Below are 17,334 nucleotides of genomic sequence, written 5' to 3'. Positions count from 1 at the left end.
TGAAAATCAGTATTAAGTGTCGTGCTCGTGTGGAAAAACTGCAAAATCGAAGACAATTAATCTTACTGCTCTCGCTTTCTCATGTAGGTGTTTAAAATGGTGAAATTACAGAGGTGATAAACTGTGCGACTTTATAGAGGCTCCGAGTTTTAATAAGGACAAACAACTCTGCGGAGTATTTACTGTGTTGTTTATTGGTCACCATATTAGCTGAGTGTCGTTATCCCGGCCCGTGTGGATCAGTAGGGGAGTGAGAAAAAGGGCAAGTCATGCTGCTAATTTGGCCTCTGTACAAAGTTTCAAATTTAGTGTATGAGTATGGGATTTGGGAAGGCCGGAGACAATGGAGGATGGTAAAGATGAAGAAAAAAAAAAAAAAAAAGCTTTTGTCTGCTGTTATTTTACGGCTCACAATGACCTCAGTGTTTGACAAGTGAGATGGGAGGGAGGGAAATGAGAGATGAGCAGGCGACAGAAGTGACAGATGATGCAGCGGCGTACTGTAAATGGTAAATAATCCCAGCAGAGGGAGACGAGCAAGTGAAAGTGTGGGCTGGAAATAATGGGGATTGGGAGGAGGGAGGAGTGGATAGTCAATAATGCGGGGGGGAATAGGGTATGTCAAAAATGTGTGGCCTCCTGGAAATGCAGCACGGTAGCCTACTCTGCATACGCACACAGAGAAACATCCAGCGATGACATTTAAAACGTGATTTTCTTGGGAATAAATTACATGTAATTATTTAAATTTCCCATCTCTAATCATCACTCCGCATCTCTCTTTCACTTGTTTGATTCTGCCCCCATACTTTTCTGAATATATTGTTACGTTCACGCAGACACAGTTGCAAAATCACATTCTCGTGCGCACGCAGTCACAAAGGCGCCCTTATCCTCCTTGCCTCCCTTTGTGTCTGTCCTACTGAATAAACAATAACTCATCTTTGTGACAATAAAAGTTGACACCCCACCCTTCCCATGAGCATCTATTCACGCTGAATGGCCCTCAGCACAATGAAGGAGCGCCGCGCACTCGGCCTGTCCTTCCTCTCCGTTCCTAACTTCATCCCTGCCACGACTCAGACTCCTTCCAACTTTTTTTTTTTTTCCATCCCCGTCTCCCTTCCTGGAGTTAAATTCAAATCATGCAGGCTGCTTGATGAATCTATTGTTACCAAAGCACTTCACAGAGAGGGCTAAATGCAAGCTGAATTAATGGGGGCTCAGGACCAAATAGCTTTCAAAAGGCAGCTCCTCTTCAGCTTTTCTCATTGCTCATCATGTTCATCCCTCACCGCTCTTTTTGTTTTCTTCCTTGTATACTCTGCCTCCCACTCTGTTTTTTTCTCCTCCCTGCAGGGTTTACACAAATACTAGTTCTACCTCTGCCACATGTCTGACGAAGATTCCCTCCATTTCTCTCTCGCACCTTTCATCTTTTCTTGTTTCTGTGTTTTTACCTATCATGTTGCGTATCTCTCCTGCTTCCTCCCTTTCTCTGTCTCTTACCAGCTCTTTGTTTTCCCTCACTCTCTCTGTCATCACAAATTACCTCTCCGCTCAGTCTCACCTTCTCAGCACAGCACTCTCTCCATCCGTATGTTTCCCTCATCTGCCTCAGTCTCCCGTCTACGCACCCTTTTTTGTTTTTCTTCTCCTCCTCATCTGTCCCTCCATCCCTCCTTTTCACTCCTTCGTGAGCAGCAGGGTGTCTACAGTCCTCCAGGGTGTGTTTGGTGTCACGGTGAAGCTTGTCTTGTCGCCGCAGGCAGCTTTCATCACCGTGGGCCTCGAAGGAGCACAGATGCACGCACGCACTCACACACTCGCTGGCATTCACACACACACACACACATTTTAAGATGCTGACTCGTTGCGGCAGGGGGGTGATCCTTTTGGGACAATTTTGGCCTAAGGGCTGTGACATTATCAAAGTGTTGCAGAAAGCTTGTGTTTTTGTGTGTGTTTGTGTGTGTGTGTGTGTGTGTGTGTGTGTGTGTGTGTGTGTGAGGGTGTGTGTGCTATGACTCGACGCAGGGATATTAGCTATTTTAATTTGCATTTTGTCTGCTCCCTGCATGTGTATGAGAGGGCACCATCAGCCACTACTTCACATTTAATCTATTAGTGTGTGTGTGTGTGTGTGTGTGTGTGTGTGTGTGTGTGTGTGTGTGTGTCTGTACTCCAATATTATACAGGAGCCATCACTTTAAATTGCCATTCCTCTGTTCCTTTGTGTGTGTGTGTGTGTGTGTTTGTCTTGGATGTCTCTCTTGATATTCAATAAATGTGTGTGCCTTGTTTAATGGGATGCAGTGTCAATAGCGACGTGTGTGCACACGTGTGTGTATGTGAGAATGTGTGTGTGCGGATGTGTGCGTGCAACCTACTCAACCCCTCCCCTCCCCTGTCCTCTCTTTGAACTCTGCTCCAGTGTTCGCCGCAATAACTGCCGGACACAAGGACCATACCAATAAGATTGTGGGAACGCACACACATATACACACACACACACACACACACACACACACCCACACACACACACACAGGAACATGAGTCTCATCAGTTTCAGTTCTTAACGATTTTTTACCAGAAAACTACCCAGAGTTTTATTGAAAGGAACTTACCAGATCCGTTCAAACTGATTTTCGGTTAAATTTCATGCTCCCACGCACCAAAAAGTTGCTCTGTTTCCTGCTGCCAGAGGAAACTGTTAACCACAGTTTACAGTAAACAAAGGTCCTCTTGTGGCAAAGACTTCTCAGAATCTGCTTTGCTAATGGATGGAGAAGTTAAATGAGGAGGAAATGCAGAGGAGCTGCTGTTTATACTGCAGATCAGCTGTCCAAGAGCCCCTGGAAGTAATAAACAATGATGTGATAAGGAAATAACATTTTTTTTTTGCTGCAAATTCTGTTTTTTCATAATCCAATTTTCACCCAGAGTTTTGCATTTCTTATGTCTCTTGTTTAAAAAAAAAAACAATGGTGGAAAAAACTTGGAAAAATAAGGGGCTGTCAACATGTAGTGTGTAGGCACGTGTTACTGTAGATGTGGATACTGGCACATGCAAGAGAAAACACACGCTGAAGCATTAACACGTGAGATGGAAAGAAAGACACGGCCAGTGATAAAAGCTAGATAATGGTGTCATGTAGAGGAGATGAAACACAGGACACAAAGAAAGAGAGAGAGAGGGAGAGATAGTGTAATAGATTGCAAATACACAGCAAGACACAGAATGTGACAAACAGATAAGAAATGGCATGATGCATGATGACATGAAGGAGGACATGGGGGAGCGAGGGAAGGAGTGGCCGAGGCAGAAAAAAGGATGGCGTCAAGGAGAGGTAGCAAGATGGAGGTGGGGGTTTCAGGAAGGGTATGTGTGAGGTATTGAAGGAGAGCGACGGATAGAGAGAGAGAAAGAGAGAGAGGGCTAGGGAAGAAGGGGGGGCTGGTGAAGCGATGAGGCGAAAAAGCACAGCACACCAGGGAGAGATAGAAATGATGGATAGAAGTGATGGAAGGATTGCAGCTGAGGCACAGGGACAGACCGAGAGAGACATGGTGATAGAGGAGGGCAGAGAGACGGATGGAGTGAGACAAAAAGCGAGAGGTTTTCAGTGTTTCCTGCTGCCTGAAATAATGACATGGTAACATAATAACATACTGTCTGACAGATACTTGTAGCCAGAGTTCCTCACACTTGTGTATATATGCTCTCTACGAGCACGAGGGCCACAGTGAGAACGGAGCCTCTAACCCTTGAAGTGAGTGAAGCTGCTGCTGGTTGCAGAATTTTTTTTCCACCACAGAAAATTCAGGTTTCCAGTTTTCTTTGAATGATATCCTCAAAATTGCCTGAATAATTTAAATATACTACACTGTATGTTTAAGTTATGACTATATTCATGAGAAATCAGTTTTTCTCATTTTGGTATAGTGGTTGGCTGGAGAGGAACTCGTGAATCAGGGCTGTAGCACATTTAGGATTCTTTGTCATTGTAATTGGGAACAAAACATGTGAGATAGTTTAATAGCTTAATTTATCCATATTTGACCCACAATCCAAAAGAGAACTGACATCCTGTGATATCTGCTCATGTTTCTTTACAGAGTAATATTTTTCTTCTACTTGCGGTTAGTGGTGCATGCACCTTGGGAGTCATGGTTGACATTTCTCTTTTCATGTTTATGTTTACTGGCGTGTAGCTTTCACTTTTTATCCAAGAACTAGACGTGTAGTTTCATTCAGTTTGATCACCTTTTGTAGTGATGATTCAACTGTGAGAGTTTTATGTCCATCCAAGCTTTTTGCAGGGCGCCAACTGCCCGTCAGCTATCATTGTCTATGCACAGAACGAATGGGACTTTTATGTCCAAAACGGCCAAAAATAACTTTTTAGTGCACAACACAGGAGCAGAAGAAGAAAATGGGAGCAGTATAGAATGAGAGAAAAGGGTAAGAGAGTCAGAAAAGGAGCAAGAAAGAGACAGAGTGAGACTGGTGGTATGCCAGAGGATTATCAGGCTGATTTACAGCAGATTTGCCCCACTGGACAATTGGATCAAAGGCTTGATCGGGACCAATGGTCAGCCTAAATTTATCCGGTAGAGTGGAGGGGTTTTAAGATTAAATTCCAGCCTACCCTGTGAACTTGCAGATTGATCTGAACCACCTAATAATGTCAAACATGTCAGATAATTATAACCTCTATCTGCACAGATCCTGACCAAATCCTGTACTGCTGAGGGATCACAGCTTCAGTCCAGCAGCAGACATGACCAGCGAGAGTTTGTTATAGTGTGAGGTGAGGCGGAGCATGCTGAGTCTGATCCTCTGCCTCCATTGTTGTTTTGATTGGGGTTTCACTGGATCAAGTGAGTTCTTGTGAGATTAGAGTTCCTAAATTTAGTGTCATATAAAGAAGCGGCAGGATTATCTCAGTTTTACTGTTAAAAGGTTATATGATTGTTTTATGAGTTTGTGCTTCTCTATACTTTCCCCAGTGGTGTGTTTACAGAACTGGAGACAAAATATTTCATTTTTCCGCCATCAAAAGAAGTCACTTTTAAAGCCATTTTTTATTCTGCATGAAAAAGTTCCACAGACTTGAAAATTGCCTAAGACAGAAAATCCATCAAAGCAAAAAAAAATGAAGCTTTGATTTGGTCTTGTTAGAGTTTCAGTTTTATCATTATCTCATTGTGCCAGAGAGTCCCCAGGTTGAGTGCTTTCATATCACAGCGTTACATTGTGCTCTGCTTACTGTCAATCACCTGACATCTACGAGAAGAAATGAAATTCTCTGGCGGGACATAATCCCTCTCAAAACATGCTGTATTACAAACACTGTCACAATCAAAAAAAATATATATCGTCACAGCTAAGTCTTCTTATTTGAAGCATCTTTGTTAGCCGGGATAGCAGTACATTTCAAGTCTGGAAAGCAATGACAAATAATAGAAAATGTTAAGAAAAAAAGAATTCCTTTTAATGTGCAAAGCAAAGTCTGTGGTGGGAAGTAAACAAGAGATAGAAAGGCATAAATAAATGCAACTAAATAAAACCAGAAATATTTTTTGAATGAGTGAGCAAACAAAGAAAAAAACATAGTGGAATCCATGCAGTATGTATCTGATGCAGTATATTAACCAAATAGGTTTTGGTTTTAAAGTCATAGTGTGCCTCCTACACAGAGAGAGGTTGAGAGGAAGAGGAGGAGAGCTGACGAGAATGAGGTTTGAGTGCTTTGACATCAATAACAGTGTTAAAAGAACATAAAAACGGAGTGAAAAGCCTGACAGAGAAAAAGAGAGTGAGGTTTGTGCTGGTGACACTGAAGCATTATTGACTCTACGCTTCCCCTCCCCCCCTCTCCTCTTGATCACAGTAGTTTGTCCCAAGGGAGCAGTTCACCTGATTGGCTGCCTATCAGGAGCAGGAGGCTTGGGTCCAGAGGTGAGCGTGTTTCCTGATAGGTGGTTGCTAGGAGATGGATGTTGGTATGAGGAGCTGGGTGTGGAGAAAGGACCAGCTGCAATGGATGATTGTGTGTAACTATGTTTGTTTGTGATGCTGTGGGGGGGGATTGTATGTGTTTGTGTGTGCGTGCATGAGCGCGTTTTCACGGTTTACTATGTGGGTTCCGTCCAAAAAATATCTCCATGATTGAACTGAGCGAGTGCACATGTATCAATTAAAATGCGTGTAATAGTGTGTGTGTGTGTGTGTCAGAGTGTGTCAGTGTGATAGCCTCCTGCAGGCAGAGCAATGTAATAACTATCATTACCAAACCATGGGCTGAAGCTCTCATTTAAGACTAAAAGGTAATTAAAGGATGGTCACTGTCAGAGACATAGCAATCATAAATGGTTTGTGTATGCAAATGTGTGTGTGTGTGCACGTGGAGGGAGAGCCGAGGGGGGGGGGGGCAGAGTACTGGCAGATTAACACATATGGAATACTTACACAAACATGTTTTCACTCATAAAGACTTTCCACAGGTCATGTAATAAAACTGTAGCCCCTGCATCCATCTCCTTCTCTCTCACACACAGCTTTCATTCTTTATATTGCTGTGCTAGCCTCACATAGTGCCTTATTAGGCCTGGTTGTGACTGCTGCAGCTTAATTTAGTCCCCTGCTGGGGGTGTTATTCCCTTCATTAGAATTATCAACAGGTGTACCGGGGCCTCACAGATAAAACATTGCCTGAATGCAGCAGTGTTACAAGTGTTAGTCATGCTAGTTGGGGTCTAATTCTTCCTCTTATGGTTAGCCTCTAAATGGTCTGATTCCCCAAGTTACCTCAAGCTCTTGAACCAACCATGCTGTTGATCAAGCTTAATCAAATGTGAAATTGTGAATTTTTAAAGAAGGCAGGAGGTATATAAAATTTGGGCTAGTTAATTGCTTTAAGCTATTTCAGCTCATTTAGTGGATCCCTCTGCTGTTGCTTGGCAGACTCTCCATCCACTTTGAGTTGTCCAGCAGCAAATAGAGGAATGCACGTGTGTGTGTGTGTGCGCGTGTGTGTTGAATTCACTGTGATGTGTGCTCTGAGAGGCATGGTGTACTATCGGCTCGTTAAAGTGGTTTGAACGAGTATTTGCTTGTTGAAGGCAAACAGTGCCCAGTAGTCCACTGTACAATAAACGAGGCAAAGAAAATCTCTTAGATGAATTGATAAAATTTTTCTTCGCTTGGCATAAGAAAGATGGAGGCTGTACCAGCTTATGCTTCTCTTGGCTATGACTGTGATCCACTGAGTGCTGTGTGTGATTGATGGTCCTCAAAAAAGTTAAGGTAAAGTAGAAATTTGACAGATTTTCACGTGAATTCTTTTTTTGTTAACAATCAGTCAAAAGTTAAGTTGAAAAACAATTAGCAGATTCGAGGGGCCTTTGTTAAGGTGTGTGTGTGTGTATAAATTTGACTATCTCTGTTTATTAAAAGTATGATTAATATATTTTAGATATGTCTACTTAATTACTCCCTTACTGTAGCAACTAATGTGTGTGTGTGTGTTTTCATGTTTTTGTGCAGCCTTATGCTCATTGCTCAGTCCAGTGCAAGAAAACACTAATACCTATTAGCTAAAAACAGTGGTGGCGCATTATAAAAGAATAAACTGAGCCTGAGGATAGTTAGAGCTGGAGGACGTGAAGAAGAGATGAGATGAGAGGAGAGGAGGAGGAGGAAAGGGCACACTGAATAAAAACAGTGTTGTGTTAGGGTCACTTGAGTGGAGGCAGTGATGGGCACCTTGAACACGCCAACTGGCTGTTTTGCACAGTACTGATGTACAGTATGTGGGCAGCGTGTTGAGTGTTACTTAGGGAAGGACAGAAAGAAAATATGCTGCATTTGGTAGCTTTAGATATCTGATGTCAACAAAAGAAACACATTTTGAACACAGAGAACGTCACCCTTCTTTTTTACTAAGAGAAAAATACACAAAAATAGAAAAATAACAGCCTGAAAAACAACAAGAACAACATAGCCCTGAAAGAAATCAAATCAAATCAAAACCCGCAAGACAGTTCATGTTCCTGGACTTAAGTCAGCAGTGGCAGAGAGACACTGTGAATAAGAGAGAGAGAAGATTGTATAGCCTGAAGAAAAGTGATAAACTTATTCTTATCCAATAAATCATACTTGCTTTTTCTATCAGTAGTCATTATTCTAATCTGTTTAACATTTTCTCTTAAACCACAGTTAGCAGTAGCCTCATCATGTCTTACAATTAGTGACATATTAATTTGTCTGCATTGATCATCATTGGTCTGATATAATCACAGAGGAGGACTGTAATAGAGAATGATGTGGTAAATTACACATTATTATAACTATGTTCAAGTTAGTTTACTGAACTTGAACATAGATAGATATAAAAGCGATTGTGCTGTACAGAATAATAAGTGGATACCAATAGACAACAACAATAAAAAATGACTGTCTTATGATAAAAAATAAAGTCAATGTTTATCATACAGTAGCCAACTGTATAAGAAAGACAACCTTGTGTAACTTACTATGTATAGATCAAAAAGCTCAGACTTAAAATATTGAAGTTCTGATCTGTAGCTCTTGAAATCTGTAATTATTATTTTTCTGCAATCCCAGTGACAGGAGAGAATCCTAAAAAGACGGATATTTAAAGTGAAAAAGAGCAGCAACAGTAGGCTGAGAGAAGGGGAAGGAAGTACAGAGAAGTAAAATCAGGAGGACTGCTGTCAGAGTCACCTTGTAGGAACAGAAAGTGAACGTCCCAGTGAGGGATGTTTGGTACAAGTCGGACTAAAGAGAGGAGGACAGAGTTGGAGAAGGAAAAGACAGACTGATGAAAGAGGAGGAGCGGTTAGGAAGAGCTCTGACAGATTGTCATTACGAAGGACAGCCGCCTTTTTCTGCGCGTGGTGATTCTTATAATCTATAAACCATACACACACACACACACACACACACACACACACACAGAGGCAAAGGCATGCACATACTCACACACATTTTCATTAATGCTTCCAGGTAGTCTCATCAAAATTGAGATCTCCTTTTCAAGAGGAACTTACATGTGACAATGATAATGCACAATCTAATTCATTAACATGATTATTCAACATACACTTAAAAAGCAATTATTAAAAACCTTGGAAAATGTGAAAAGGCAAGAAATTTTAATTTCACAGTGCTTTGCAGTCGGTTTTGTTTATATTGTGCAGAAACCAGTCATGTTAAGAATGTATGTGCAATGTAGCCTACTTAATTATAACAGGCTCAGTGAACTGTCACTGTAATTACTGGACCTAAAAAAGACTAGAGATTTTAACAACATGGGCAGCATCAAGAGAAAAGTTCAAAAGAAGATAAAATGCAATTCTCCTTCTTAGTCTTACAAGAGCCAACCTTTGATATGAATCACAACGTGGATCAATTTTTCTCCTGTTATACACACATGCAGACCTCATTTAAAAACAAGATAGGTAGACTATGGATTTTTCTGACTTTATATAATACTTGCATGCCATACTGTATGTATGTTAATCACTGTAATTATTCCTCCTCTTCATACTGGCTGTGAAGTGATAGCCTCTTAATACGACTCCACCATAAAGGTGTGCTCCAGCCCGTTCTCACTCCCAACTCATCCAATACTGATGCTTAGTCACGCCCCTCAGCATCACTTTTTAATGCACTGGGTACCCCTTAGCATCATTTTTCAATGTGCAGGGTAGTCTGATAGACGTCTACAGAACCCCCACAACATCTGAAATAGGTACCATGAGATCAATGATGTCATATATAAGGTGACAAATGTGCTTGTTCAGAGGTGGTGGGTTGGATGGATGGCTAGATAAATAGATGGTAAAAAGTAGACTTAGCTGGACTTTGCTGCAGGAGACCACTGTTTGCTTCCCACTTCCAACCACACTTCAAGTGATCATTTTAACCCAAACCATGATCTTTCCCCATGTATTCCCATGTAGTTTTTGTGCCAACCTAACCAGACCTGAATCTGCTTCATAAACGTACAGAGACGAGAGGAAAAAGGGGAGAGACTGGAGGGAAACTAGAGTTCATAGTGACTTCTGAAATCAGAGGCTGACCGGCTAACTTCTAGTTAGCTTACAGCCAAAATCTGTACTGTTAGTACATTGGTTGTCTGGGGCAAAGCAAACACGGCACTGCACAAACAGTCCCGCAGTCAAATTCAAGCGAATGAAGCAAGGTGAAATTTGCTTTCTGTCTGAACACGCTGTAAGAATTCCAAAATTCAGCTGAATCTTATGAGGCTTCAGCAGTCTGACCTCGCCAAATCAACCGAGTATCTTCGTTCATAGGTATATTTTCAGTGTTACATCCCAGAAACACGCCAGGATGTCTCCCCCTGCTGCGGCTCGGAATAAAATAAACTGTAATTTTGGAATATGCCCATTTGATTTGGCTATCTCAGACTGCTTATGCCATGTATTAGCATTGGCTGAATTGCAGAATGCAATTTTGCACATAACAAGGACGGTGGATCTTTTACAGCGCGGTGGCACTAAAAATCACTTCACAGCCACAAGGGAGAGGAGGAATGATTTCAATGTACTTCTGTGAGTATTGCATTAAGATTGAAATCCAAACCTATCCTTCAACACAAACATACACATGCATGCCGGCATGTGTGCAGTCATACACGTACATGCGCACCCCATCACAAAGTCAGACAGGCGTGAATGAACTAATTAAACACACTCTGTCTTTCTCTGGCATACTCCTGTTAAGTCTATAAAACAGTGGATAATTGAGCTGACGTACCTACAGTGTATTAACATACTGTAGCTTTAATATGCAGCGAGAGAAAACAGAGTAGAAGGAAGGACAGAGAGGGAGAGAGTGTGACAGAAAGACAGAGATAGGGGGAGAATGGAGATGAAAAACATGACGAGAGAGTGAAAACAGATGAGAGGGAAAGAATGGAAGGAGGAAAGTGGGAGAGATAGAGGTGGGAGAGTGATAGGGAAGCAGTGGAGCAAATCAAAGTAAAATTAAGTGCATTTACATATTTAGATGAGCGCTTCTAGTCAGCCTGTCTAATTATTTCATCTCCATTTTTCATTTGCACGCTGTTCAATCCAGAGGCAGCAGGCCGTGAGGAAAGTTTCTCTCTCTCTCTCTCCTCACCATTACTTTATCACATTCACACTCGCCCTTCTCACTCGGTCTCTATGACTCTCCACCCCTCGCAGCCACCTTTCGTTATCCGGGTCATTACCATACGCTTTTTGTCCGTTCGCACTTGTTCATCCTATCTCCCTCACGTCCCCCCGCTCCTACTGTCTCTCACCATGTTTTATGCATACAAGGAGACTGAACCACATGTGTGTGTGTGTGTGTGTGTGCACGTGTGCAAAGGTTCACTGCTAATGCCCTTTCTACAACTATGTTTTATGCATTGTGTTGTCCTGGCTAAGGCAAGTATGTTACATGTGTCAGTGCCCAATGTGTGTGTGTGTGTGTGTGTGTGTGTGTGTGTGTGTGTGTGTGTGTCTGTGTGCATGTGTGTGTGTGTGCGTGTCAGTGTACACCCATCCACTATTAAACCTTTCAAATTAGCATGAACCATGTCAGGAGCAGCCAAGCCACGTTAACCTTCTATCACTGATTTTCCCCCCTTTCTTTATGCCTTTCTTCACACTCCATAAATCTGTCTCTCCTTGCTCCCCTCAGTCTTTCCTTCCCTCCCTTTCTCCTCACCCTCCTTCTCCCTGCTGCTCATCACTTTGTTTGCATCCCCTCTCCCTCTATATTACTTCCCCTTGCTCCTATAAATGTCCCCCCTCCTTCCAATACACACTCATCAACACAATCTATTTGTGCGTGTGTGTGTGTGTGTGTGCTTCTGTTTATGTGCACCTCTTTGCTAATACGAGTGGGTTTGTTCAGCCTAAATCTTTGTGTGCAGCAGTGAGTGTGTTTATTTCCTGCATGTGTTTGTGTGCCCTAGTGTGTCTATGCATGTGCAGCCCATATACGCGTGTGGGCAAGTGCGCGCACGTGCATGCGAGGGTGTCTGCTGGCATAAAAGGTTGTTATGTGCTTTAGGTGTTAATTGGCTGAGGAGCTTCGTTAATATTCTCCTTGCGAGCCCGCTCGTCAGGAACAGAGCCGGCAAACTGATGAGTGTGTGATTTTCCTCCAGAGAGAGAGCGAGAGAGAGAGAGAGAGTAAGAGAGAGAGGAAAAAGAGAGAAAGAGTAACAAGAGTGACTTAAGTGCAAAGATCCTCTGTAAGGTCAAAGTGAGAGAGGAGTAGAGCAAGAAAAGGATCGGAAAAAAGAAACAGAGGCAGAGAGGGCGAGCAGGGAGAGAGAGACAGACGAGCAGGGGAGGGGAGGGGAAAAGCAACAGACAGAGTGAGAAAGACAGAAAGAGATGGAGCGAGGGAGGGAAAGAGAGATGTGATAAAAAGCCATAAAGGGTTCCATTGAGGCACTGGGTGAAAGGAAAGATTATATCATGCGAGGAAGAAATTATCCCTTTGTTAGGCATTTGTGAATTGGCGGAATGGGGGCAAGGCGGTTGGCAGAGTACCCCACAGCAAAGTGGCACATAGCTGCTCAATTCTAATCACCCACACTATGCCATGGCACACCCAAATACACACATGTAACCCTGCAGAGCGCACAAAAAATGAAACATCATAAGCTGCGGCCTTGACAGGTTGATATGCACATTAATAACACATCACACGCATATACATGGAAAGTAAAAAGAAAGATAACAAACTGGTGCACGCAGATATGGGCACAGTGACACACTCTCTGTCACAAGTACACACATCAGGGAACAAAGGAGAACTCCACACACTCCGTAACAGGCAAATGTTAGCACATGCACCAAGAACACAAAGGAGAGAGATTGACACATGCACCGCAGTAGAGAAGACAGAGAGCAGAGAGTTGTAGCCTGTCACCGGGAGGTATGATGCCACATGGATAATGAGTGTAACTCCCAGCAGGTAGCTGTGTAGCATGTGGCTCACAGCGCACGCAGAAACACTCGTTAGGAAGCTCCATCGGTACGTTCCCAACTTGGCAGGTAACACTGTTTGCATTTATCTTACTGAATAAGGGATGACAGAGCTTAGCGTTCAGTTTCACCCAATGGGGGGGCTAGCATGGTTGTGCATAAAATATGCCTGTAATGCCTCCTTACTCTTTAAGTGTGCATCTTTCTATTAATGCATGTATGAAAACAGCAAGGGCCAAGGAGCACATTTAAGTGTCTGTGTTAAAAATCTTTACACCTTGTATCCTGCAGTTCTCTTTATCTGAGCAAATGAGAAAACCTGCAGCTTCTTTGACTGCCGCTGTATCTTTCTCGATTGTTACAGATGTTATTCACACTGGTAAGGACTCCCGCCTCTTCTGAAGCCCTTTTCACACATGACTTGTTTTTCCAGTTACTATCCATAAAATGTCCAATAAAGATCGTTCGCATATGACACACATGTGATATCATAATCCCAGAGAAGGGCACTGCTACACAATATATAGTATATCTATAATTGTTGGTGTGTTCCAGGCCTCCTCAGTCATACACAACACAACCCTGTCTCCAACGAAATATGTTTATGTACTACATTTTCTTATCGAATATGTTTTGTAGGAAAAATAATTGCTGCCTGGATTACATTGACTGGCAGGTGTTTTTCCAGACCAAGAAATGTGACTTTTTTCATACAGCACAGAATTCACATGGAGGAGGTGAGCCTCAGTACTTGGGTGTACAGAGCACAGGACTTCGACATCAGAGATCATTTTGTGTCCTGTTTGGTTGTTGTATTGATAGGATTAGGTGACTAAAACAATAAATTAAGATATGGGAATGATTATGTTTTGATTAAATATTGGAAAAAGTCAATACATCCCATCTCTTGCTTTAATTCGCCATTGATTTTTTTGTGTGTGTGTGTGTGTGTGTGTTTAACCGAGACCACAATTGTTCTCTGACTTTAACCATGTGCTTTGAGCTGCCTAAACTTTAACATAACAGCAGTGATCATTCTTTAGTTGCCAGAAACTGAGGTGTTTGTGAAACCACAAGAAACACGATAACAGTGAAGAGTTTGTAAGTTAAAGTAAGTTCAATTGAAACGTTTCCTTGTTAAATCAATGAAAGAAAGCAAAAAGCTCTTTTGTGTCAATTTGAGCAAGTTGTAGGAGTTTCTTTTTAATGTTTTTGACCTGAGAGCCTTGAAGCTTTTGTCTGCATTGGCATTGGAGAGGAATATTCCATTGAATTTATTGTTGAGATGAATTATAGATCTGGCCCACATTCATGTACGGCACCAAAGCAGAAAGAAATTCTGGTAGATTTGTGGATGAAAGAATGTGACTGATAGAAAGGTTCTGAGTCCTGTGTTAAATAACTGCTCTATCCAAGTGAATTAAACAAAAGGGTAGCATTTCTACTGAAGTAGAATACTTCAACTGGCCTCTTCAACTAGTTATCAGTAGAATTCTCTATCTTCGATTCTTGGCAGTTTGTCACTAGAAAGTGTTTTGTTCTAAAATGCATGCTCAGTTCTTTGCCTGGCTTGAAAAGAATACGCTAAAATTGTCCCCCTTAATGCACGATTGATCCATGGTAAATGCATAATGGGATGAGACTAATAATAGGATGTCTACAATGGCTACCACAGCGCCTTTATGTCTTCCCTTCCACTCTGCTGTCTGCCAAAAAGTCAGTTTAATCTCCAGGTTTACTATAGAGACACAGAGGAAGGTGAGGCAAAAATTGGAGTAAGATATAAATTAACACACCCTGTGCTCAAGCAACACCGTCCAAACCGTGCAATTTCAGACAGCCAGTGATTCAAATCCTAATATTTGTTGTGTATTCTTGTTAGCCTGTCCTGATGTGAGCCATATTGACTTTTATTTATTTGCCAGGCTCCACTGTCAACAGACTGTGAAAAATAAAGAAAATCAAAACTTTGTAATCCCAAGTTGTGTGAGGAAAGACAGGCAGCGTCACTCGAAATATACCCAAATGATCGGGCCGTATTGATTCCTGTGTCCAGGAGCGTGAGGTGAGCAGGAAGTAGCCTGCGCCGCGCCTCCAGAAACTGCAGTCACTGATAGTGTCCATAGATCGAGGAGCTGTGACTTTTCTAATTAGAGAGTTCACAGCAAACCCAGTTGGATTAGCTAGTGCATGGCTCTAGGCTAGCTATTAACACCAAGTCAGCCAGACAAACAAGACATCAGAAAGACTAGAGAAAGGAGAGCAGAGGCCCAGGGAGGTGATCATGCCAACCCTGATGCGAATGTACACAGAATTGGGTCGAAATTGTTGTTTGTTATAAGAAAAATAGCCTATAATTTGGTATTTATGATTTTCTCTTTGTAAAAGAGAAAGATAATGTATAAGGAATCAAGCCCGGTACAGTTGTTGTAAATAGTATTGTGTATTTTGTTTACACTGGAGAGAGTCCCAGAGGAGATTACTCAATCAGGACAGTACAGATAATACTTTCCTATGAGCGATTAAACTTTCTAGAGTTCTGGGACTTTGTGGCAGCTCCATAAAACAAACTTTATAAAACATTTTTAAAAAGGACAAGAAAATGCGATTTGAATTTCATTTAATATACACAATCTGTATTCATGAATATCTGTATGTATGAGTTCACATCAATGTAACCGCACTAATACTTGGATGTTCACTTATGCTCAAACACCCTTGGGGAGATGCTCATTTGATTTATCTTTACCTTTCAGGAACACATGCCCTCCTTCACACTTTGCCAGCTAATAAACCCTCAAAATTCACGCCTACTCAGACGCATATACATGTAACCCCCCCCCCCTCCATCGCACGCTTACACACACAGACAAACACACACATGCATGCTCCCAGCCCACTCGCCTGCACAACCTCGAGGGAGACATAAGAAATAAATTCGACACTTCCGCTTACCCAAGAAGCGCCTTAAGGACAAAGAGAAATTTAATCTTGGATAAGCCTCCCGATAGAATCTCTGCATTAGCCCTCTGCTGCTGGTTCACAGCTATCCCATCAACCCTTACCTCCCACACCTTGGCCCGATTCCCTCACATCTCTCCTCCTCTACAGTGATTTTTTTTTTCATTTCCTTTCCTCTCCTGTCTCACCAATTCTTTTCACCCTTTTTTCTCCTTTGTCTTCTCCTACATTCTTTAGTTTCCCACTCTTTTCCTCACCTCACCACCAATCTTGCCACTTTCTTTTGTCCCTGCATCCCTTTGACTCTTACTTGTCTCCCAAACATGTCCCCCCGCCCACCCACCCATCCACCCCCACCCACCTCTACCCACCTCTTTTCATTCTTCCCGCCAGCCTCCATCTCTCCATCTATTCCCAGTTGTGGTACATACTGTATATATCTATATTTCTGTTCCTCTCCCTTGTCGGAGCGCTTTAATACCATTGGTATTAAATGCTGGCACGACCTCCTCGGCATACTTAAGCAGGCAGGGATCCTTGTAAGGCTGTTTGAGTGCTTAATATTTTCAGCACGCTGCTGACTTAAGCCCCTTAAGTGCTTTGGCAACACTTATTCCACGGTGGCACCAATGAAGCCCATTAAAAATTAGATTTGGATGAGAGAGAGAGAGGAGGAGAAAAAATGGGAAGGGGGATAGGGGACACAATTTGCCATTACCTCCCTTCCTTCTGCGCATACTGCGACAAAAACAAATACACCCATCAGGGGGTTGCCCACACAGGGCCTTTGCAGACACACACACAAACATGCACACACTCACCAGTCGTGCAATGATTTGTAATGTGTTCTTTTTGTCTGTAATTATGTCCTTTGTTGCTGCATAAAGCACTTTATGATGACCCTACTATGTTAAAAGCACTTGATAAAGAAATTCGACTTTATTTGACTTGATAATGGGGAACAGCACGTTTCAAATTGAATGCATAAAGATGTTTGTAAATAGAGCTTGTGGCAGATTAGAACTGATATTTTATGATCACTTGATTAAGAACAAGTACAAGTGCTATTACGACATCAAAACTGTGTTGCCTTTTGCATTTTACAGGACAATGAAAGTCATAGACTCCAAGTCTAGAGTAGTTAGCTTTCACCGTTGGCTTTGTATTGCCAGTTTTATTGCCAATAGCAGTAATGATAGTACATGTGGCAATGAGCTTGAACACAGGAATTGCATTATGCATGATGTGTTGATGCAGAATATACTGACAGGTTGGACTAGCTGTTGGCGATGATTTGTTTCATCAGTATAAAAATATGGAGCAGATACCTTTTATTGAGCCAGTTTCAC

General features: G+C 42.1%; 1 protein-coding gene across 2 annotated transcripts in view; it reads left to right on the top strand.

Annotated features, from left to right (window-relative positions):
- cadm4 (cell adhesion molecule 4) overlaps positions 1-17,334 on the top strand; it is a 154,126-nt gene that overhangs the window by 92,066 nt on the left and 44,726 nt on the right. The window contains exon 1 of one of the 2 annotated variants that reach the window (XM_044359122.1): positions 12,934-13,093. The exons of the other annotated variant lie outside the window; for it this stretch is intronic. Coding sequence (XP_044215057.1) covers positions 13,027-13,093 — 67 coding nt within the window. The 5' untranslated portion in view covers positions 12,934-13,026. Of the gene's footprint in view, positions 1-12,933; positions 13,094-17,334 lie in introns of those variants that run through there. 2 annotated transcript variants of the gene reach the window in all.

The sequence above is a fragment of the Thunnus albacares genome, chromosome 8 (genome assembly GCF_914725855.1).
Source record: "Thunnus albacares chromosome 8, fThuAlb1.1, whole genome shotgun sequence".
Classification (NCBI taxonomy): domain Eukaryota; kingdom Metazoa; phylum Chordata; class Actinopteri; order Scombriformes; family Scombridae; genus Thunnus; species Thunnus albacares.
Note: the sequence above shows the minus strand (reverse complement) of the source record. Positions and strands in the feature narration are given on the sequence as shown.